Source organism: Callospermophilus lateralis, chromosome 16 (assembly GCF_048772815.1).
Source record: "Callospermophilus lateralis isolate mCalLat2 chromosome 16, mCalLat2.hap1, whole genome shotgun sequence".
Classification (NCBI taxonomy): Eukaryota; Metazoa; Chordata; class Mammalia; order Rodentia; family Sciuridae; genus Callospermophilus; species Callospermophilus lateralis.
Window position 1 is genome coordinate 90,341,814 of NC_135320.1, and position 7,220 is coordinate 90,349,033.

Sequence of the window (7,220 nt, forward strand, 5' to 3'; positions counted from 1 at the left end):
ATCAGACCTGCTTCCTGCCCGGTCCCTGGAGGTCTTGATCAGCGACTCCGCAGCCACACTCTCCTACCCTGTTCCGTGGACCTCCTTGCTGGACGAGAGAGCCCACACAAGACATGCAGTCCACAAGAGTGCTGTCGCAGGGATACAGGCCACAGACCCAACACCCCATTGGAGGGCTGAGGGCAGAGCCCTACCTAGTGCTGCCACTGGTGCAAGTTCTCCAACATCACACTCACATGCCCCCCGGGCTGTGGACATCCCTCGCAGAGGCCGCCTGAACAGAGTCAGGGCAGCTTCATAGGGAAGTCACGACTACCCCACCAGACATTGGGTCTCCTCCCAATGAGAGTTCAGTGCTGTGGGCACTGGCCCAGAAACAAGGCCTGACTCACTGGACAGGCCATGACAGAAGGCACCGACTCCTGAAATGTCTCAGGAGGGCGTGGAGAGGCTGGTCCTGCCCTGGTCCTGCTGAGGGCACTGCAGGTCTGCCACCATCCAGACTGTCAGGAAGTGGGGGCTCAGGTTTGGCAAAGGGACCTCCCAGGAAGTGGCCTGCAGGGTCTGAAAGGTGATAGGGAGGGCCCCTGAACCAATAATACCCACAGAGGGTGGGCATGTCCCCCAGGATGGGAAGCTGCCCCTAGAGCCCTCTCACTGGGGCAGGACAGAGGAGTGCAAGCACACCAGGTCCTGCACTCAGGGGAGCCAAAGGTCAGCAAGGGGAGAAAACCCGTGGCCAGTGGACTGGAGCAGCCGGGGTCCTGACTGGACTGCAGTGCCCACCAGCCCTCTCGACCTGCAGGGGTGGACTTGGCCAAGGTTCCCAGGTCAGAAGGGGAAGGCACTTAAATGGGACAGAGATCACACTGCTCTGCAGACCACTGGGGAAAGGGAAGGGGAAGACGTGTTCCCACCAGCTCAGGTGTAAAGTTGGGCATGGTGGGTCCACCCAGAACTGTTTGGGAAAGGTGCTGAGGCTAAGCTGCTGACTTCTGGAGAGGCTGGTTGCAGCTGTCCAGAGAGCACAGGGCTCTTCAGGGAGCAAGGAACCTGGACCTGGCACTCAGAGGCAGGTAGTGGACCTGTGCCTCTGCACAGCACTCGCCTCAGGCCTTCTCTTGTGGAGTCTGCAACTCTCCAGTGACAAGCCCACAAGGAAGCTGCCAAAAGCCTGCAGAGGACAGGAAGGGAGAGCAGAGGACAGGAAGAGAGAGTACAGGGTCAGCCCAAAGGGGGCTTGTCCCTGGAGCTGTTCTGGAAGGAGGGGTGCCCTGTGGCCACACAGCACCCAAACAGGACAGGAGCAGTTGTGAGGGTGAGATGGTTCTGGATCGTAGAGTCTGACGGGCACAGATCATCTGTGGGGTCGGGGAGGGCTGCCAGCAGGGTGCACATCCGCCTGGTAGGTCCAACATTTGGCTCTGCCAGCAATAGGTGTGCCGCCCGCCCTCCACCCTGCAGAACCCCAGGCAGCTGCAATCCAGGCCTCCCGCTGTGAGCCAGCAACGGCATGACGCAGACGCACGGGCGCCCTCCACAGGCACGAAGCAGAGCGCGATGGCAACACCACACGAGGCCACAGAGCCCCAAGAATCTGCAACAAAACCTCAAAAACTATCTGGTTTTATGATCTTCCCACATGCTTCAAAGAAACACCCATTCTACAACACAGCGCTACATCAACAGCACTACGGCCTCAGCGTCTGGACAGACTAGAACCACGAACCTCCCTGTAAGTCCCTTGGCTCTCAGGATCGCAGCAGCGCGTCTCTCGTTGGAGTACCTGACGAGCATGGGAGTGAACCACGTGCAATTCAGCTGCCAGGATGCGAATCCAAGAGGGATGGAGCTCAGGGGCGAAGGAGTGAGCTCGGAAAAACACCCATTTCACGGCCACAACGCAGCTAACGCGGTGGACAGGGCCTCTGGAGCCACAGCCAGGAAGCATGGTGCTGTTAGAGGTAAAGCCACAGAGGGCTACTAAGGCGGAGGAAATGACCACGTCCTAGGGTCGGCCTCCCAACACCCACTGGTACAGACAGGCCTTCCCCAAGAGCATCGCTGCCCTGGAAACAGCAAGGACGAAAGCTTCCACGCTGCTGGGGCCTGTGTCACTGTCCTCAGTGGCCGTGTGCAAACCTAAGACTAGTCTCTGAACTCTTGATCGCGACTTGTTCAGTTAGGGGCTCTAACTGAAAGTCTGGGAGCATGGAATACAGACTTTGAAGTGGTCTCTGAGCCAAATGCTAAAAACAACAATCCAGGGTCCCTGGGGGTGACAAGAGGGCCTGCCTGGGCCTGAAGGGCAGGGTCTGCAGGCCACAGGGGACACTACAGAGCTCTTCTGCTGAGCATGACTGTGTCTGAAGTAGGCATGTGCCAATGGGGAGATGTGTGGCCTGAGGGCACTTGAGGTCATGAACTGAGTCCCTGCCCTCACACTCGACTTGGGGTCCACCCAGCACATGAACTACTGCCAGCCCAGCCTACCCAGCCTCCCTGGGGCAGGAGGCGCTGCCCTGTGAGCTAGCACAGTCTCTTCTCTGCCAGGACAGACACACCTCTATCCAACACAGCAAGGTTTGCCAGGCAACAGAATATTCGGAATTCACCCAGCCTGGCCCCCAGTTTCAATAGAGGAGGCTTGGGTGTGCTTAAGGTAGCATGGACTCTTCCAGAGGGTCTCCTCCCATTCACAGGACGTAGCAAACGACACAGGTAAACTTCAATCAGCCAAAACACACAGGCCTGGGTCCTTCTGAGTAATGGAGACAATGTGCTGGGGCACCACCCCCTGGGGGAGCGCTTAAGCTCTCTGAGTGGGTTCTCCCGCCCAGCGGGCAGTCTGTGTCCTAGGACTGACCCCATGTCCTAGGGGTCAAATGGGTGTGAGGACAGCCATCAGTTATCACTGGCTGTGGATGAGCAGGGCAGGGGGGAGTGGGCTGTGGCCCTGCACCTGCCCGGGTGATCCTGGAGGGATTCAAGCTTCACCATGGCCCTCAGGGCGACGGGCTGCTGCCTCAGTTGCAGCCGCCTCCTGAAGGCAGAGTGCAACGCGTGCAGCTGCCCCACCTCCTGCGTGCTGAAGCAGGGCTGCTGCTCCGCGAAGTGCACAAGTGCCTCAAAGGCTGCGGCTGCCTGCTCCCAGGCCACCTCGGCCGCAGAGTTCTCCCCAGTGTCTCTCTCCACCCGGTCTGCATTCCGGTCAGCCTCAGCCGGCAGCATAGCAGTGGGTGCCTCCTCCACCTCCCTCCCTGCACTGGGCAGAGGCCTGTGGCCTGGGCAGAAGGGGCCCTCCCTCACGAGCTCAAGGATGTGGGCCAAAGTCTTGTTATGAGGCTTGGTACTGCAAGGCTCGGCCTCTTCGTCCTCCTCGCCCTCGGAAGAGCCTTCTGCAAACATGACAGCAGGCCACAGCTTCCTCCAGGCCCTTCTGAAGACATGGCTGGGCACAGCGTTCCAGGCACAGGCCACGCTGAGTATGGCATCGTTCATGCTGTACCGCGGGTGGAAGCCCTGCAGGTTCCCAGGGGGGTTGATGAAGTGCCTCATGAAGTCTCTTCGGATGCCCTGCTCCATGGGCTGGATCAACGATGTCACACTGGCAGGCAAGAAGATGGTGAAGATGTTATCAGATGCCAACGCAGCCTCCTGTGGGTGGGCCCTGGAGTCGTCCAGCAACAGGATGGCCTTGCTGTCTGCCGGCAGACCTATGGTTCTAAAGTGTTCTCTGACCGAGGGGACAAAGATGCGGTGGAACCAATCTGAGAAGATCTCCTTGTCCACCCAGGCGTTACCCTGGGCCTTGTAGGCGACGGGCAGGTGCTGGATACCTGTGAAAGCCCTGGGGCCACGGCATTTCCCGATGGCCAAGGGCTTGATTCTATGGGAACCTGTGGCATTGGCACACATCAGGACAGTCAGTCTGTCCTTGCCCTGCTTCAGGCTGGGCATAGTCCCACCATCTGGGCTGGGACTTGGCAAGCACCTCCAGAAAAGACCGGTCTCATCGGCACTGTACACTTGCTCAGGAGATAGCCCGTGCTCAGTGGTCAAGCTCCTAAAGAAGCCACAGAACTGCTCCGCTGCCTGGTGGTCAGCTACCTGCTTCTCACTGGATGCATCTAGCTTTTTAATGCCATGCCTGGCCTTAAAACGCCAAAGCCACCCTCCAGAGAACACACAGGGCTCGGTCAGCCGCATCTGCTCGTAGAAGTCCTTGGCCTTCTCGATGAGCATGGGGCCTGACACAGGGACACCCTCAGCACGCTTCACCAGGAACCACTCATACAACACCCGGTCCAGGTGCTCCAGCTTGGGTGTGTGCAGCGTGCGCCGCTGCTCCAGTGCCTGGTTGGAGTCAGAATTGGCGAAGAACCGGAGCAGCTGGGCCTTGTGGGCCTTGATGTCGTACAGGGTGGACATGCCCACGTTGTACTCCTGCATCAGCGCCTTTCTGCTCTCGCCCCGCTCCAGGCGTGTGCAGATGTCAATCTTCTCCTTCAGCGTCAGCACCACCCGCTTCCGCTTCCCCACCCTGCCCTTCACGGCAGCCTGCTTAGAGGCCATGGGAAGGGTAGCCGGCCTGCTGCCTCTCGTTCCCACTGCGAGCTTCCCCTCCGTGCCTCAGGTTTTCCCTTCTTGTCTCTGCTGCTCCTGGGCTCAAGCCCAGTCCTCCTTGGCTCTACCCTCTACTTGCAGCAACCTCTTCCTCAGCTTCCCCTGGGCATCCAGGCTCTGGAAGCTCAGGCCTCAGCTACTGGCAAAGTGGTCAGCTGCTGATCCTCTCCGCAGGGGAAATTTCCAGCATCAATCTGCCCTAGACTGCTTGGTGTGGCTGGATCCTCAGCCGCCTTCTCAGGGACAGTAGCAGGTCTTCCTCAAACAATGCCCAGTTTCCGATTAATGAAGGTATTGTGGCACAAGTGAGGTGCTTCTTTCCAGGGTCCACAATGGTGTCTCACCCACAGTGCTTCAGGAACTAAAAAGCAGAGGAGAAGGAAAACATCATGTCAAGCGCCAGGACATACCTGCGCACGTCCTCACTACTCAGACCCACCAGGAAGCTTTACCTCAAACAAGTGCTGTGACAGTCCTGCCACCCTCTCAACTCCAGCCCTTCCTGGCACAGGGAGAGCGTACAGATCACAGAGGCTGTAGCACCACCACCCTGTTCTTTGATGAAAAGGCACATAGGACCCCCAAAAGAATTCCTGAGGGGTCCACTCTTCCCACCTCCCTTCTAAACCTTTATGTGGATTGCTTCATCCAACTTCCTGCAGTCCAAGAAGCCAGAAGGCTACTTACAGGTGCAGCATGTAAAACACACAGCCCCTAAGACCACAACTCAAGAGAAATGTGTATTCAAATGTAGTCAGCGCTTCGTAGACACAGGGCAGGCTTGTCACCAGTCACCTCTGGGAACTCCTTTCTCCATCAGTTGGCCTCCTGGTCTGCCAAACGTCCTGCTGGTGCTTTATACCACAGTACTGAGTGTGAGCGAGCACCCTGCCTAGCACAGCACACACAGCCCGGGAGGTGCATCACACTGTGGGAAGAGACGGCAATCAAGCTGTAGGCCAGCCTCAGGAGGATTTCTAAAACCAAACTGGGGGATCCGTAGAATCACACAGGAACCTGTGAGGGGCCAACAAATTTCTGAAGGAGGCTCAGGTCCAGAAATGGGCAATTAAGAATGTTTCTTGGTGTTGGATGTGTAGATGTGTGCAGGTGTTATGAGGTGGCTGAAAACGCTGCTGTCAGGCTTGCAAGACAAAGCACTTGAAATGCCTTCCTTAGAAATGAAATTCAGGTATTACTTCTGAAATCTTAAGCTCCAGGCTACAAGAAATGGCAAGAGACATTCTGGTGGCTTCTTGCCTTGCAATTCAAAGGAAGCACTGACACCGTGAGGCCACGTGACCATGGACTTCAAGTATTCTCCTGAGCCCAGGGGTGGACAACACACTGAGTGGTGGTGGACAGGACAGAGGTGAGGCAGGAAGGACAGCGGCACTTGTCCACTCTCAGGCACGGTCCTGTGTGCAAAGACATAAATTTCCTTAGAAAAGGCTCTGAGGCATTTAGGCCAAGGTTGTTAAGAATGGACCTTTTCACGGACGACTATGGTTGTCCCCTTGCAAATGCGGGCATCAGGGGCAAAGATCCAATAGACAAGTGTCCTGGAGACTGGGCAGGCGAGGAACCGGAGCCCCGGGAGGAAGGGGTCCCGGGACAGACTCCAGTGCACATTGCAGAGGGGGCGCGGGCGCGCTGGGGGCCGCGGAGGGACACCGCTCGTATCCCGGGTACCGCGACCGGGAGGAAACTCCGTGCGAGGGAAGCGGCGGCCAAGCCTCGTCCTGCTCCTGCCGCGGCCCGGCCAAGGGGGGCGCCAACCGCCGGGGCCGCGCAGACCTGGTCCCGGGACCGCGGCGAGGGCAGGCCCGGGCGTGCGAGCCTCGAGGGCGCCACGGCCGCCCGGCCCCGCCCCGCCGGCCGACCGGCCGGCCTCAACCAGGCCCACTCACCTGCGTCCGGGCCGCCGCCGTCGGCCGGAAGTGCGCCGCGCCGGTCTCCCCAGCCCGCGCCTCGCCGCCTTCCCCGGCCACTTCCGGGACGCTCTAGGCAGGCGGAGGACTCGTCCTCTCTGTGGCCCTCCCTGGGGTCTGAGAGGGACTGGAAGCACCCAGCGCAGGGGTGCTGCAGGTCGGCAGGTGCTGCCGGCCCCGCGCTGTGCGAGGCTTGTGGGGACCGTTGCTGCTGGGCCAGTGCCTGTGGCAGTGTGGCTTCCCCACAGGGACATCCCGCTCAACCTCCTACTTAGCTAAAGCCCCATCCGCGGCTCATGTAGATGATTTTGATGTGAGGTTTGAAACAGGTGAGCTGGAGAGGCGTCTCTGAGATTTGCACTGGTGTTGGTGGACCCCTGAAGAACGTGCACTGTGGTGGGCTGAATGGTGGCCCCCGAGGGTGCCCACTCCTGATTTTCAGAACCTGTGTATTCACGGCCTGGCATGCCAGAGGAGACTTGGCAGATGCGATTAACTTAAGGGTCCTGAGATGGGAGGTTATTCGGATTGTGTGGGTGGGCCCCGTGTCATTACAAGGGTCCTGTAAGAGGGAGCAGGAAGGTCAGGTGGGAGAAGACAGTGTGCCCATGAAGGCAAAAAGATCACCGCTGGGACCTGCGAGCTACATGCTTTACTGGCAGA

General features: G+C 58.8%; 1 protein-coding gene across 4 annotated transcripts; it reads right to left on the minus strand.

Annotated features, from left to right (window-relative positions):
- Nucleotides 1-1,630: 1,630 nt before the first annotated feature.
- Jrk (Jrk helix-turn-helix protein) lies at nucleotides 1,631-6,579 on the minus strand. 4 transcript variants are annotated; one of them, XM_076835819.1, is made up of 3 exons: nucleotides 6,537-6,573; nucleotides 5,314-6,044; nucleotides 1,631-4,987 (listed from the first exon to the last, which is right to left on the minus strand). In XM_076835819.1, exon 3 carries the CDS (start codon nucleotides 4,573-4,575, stop codon nucleotides 2,905-2,907), a length of 1,671 nt encoding a protein of 556 aa, XP_076691934.1. In that variant the 5' UTR covers nucleotides 4,576-4,987; nucleotides 5,314-6,044; nucleotides 6,537-6,573; the 3' UTR covers nucleotides 1,631-2,904. The 4 variants fall into 4 exon arrangements, with proteins under 4 accessions (XP_076691934.1, XP_076691938.1, XP_076691936.1 ...); XM_076835823.1 differs by having other exon boundaries at nucleotides 5,314-5,643; nucleotides 6,537-6,555; XM_076835821.1 differs by lacking the exon at nucleotides 5,314-6,044 and having other exon boundaries at nucleotides 6,537-6,579.
- Between the last annotated feature and the right edge of the window lie 641 nt (nucleotides 6,580-7,220).

Excerpts from the sequence above, each read along its gene's own strand:
- Jrk (XM_076835821.1), bottom strand. The coding sequence starts at position 4,575 with ATGGCCTCTAAGCAGGCTGCCGTGAAGGGCAGGGTGGGGAAGCGGAAG.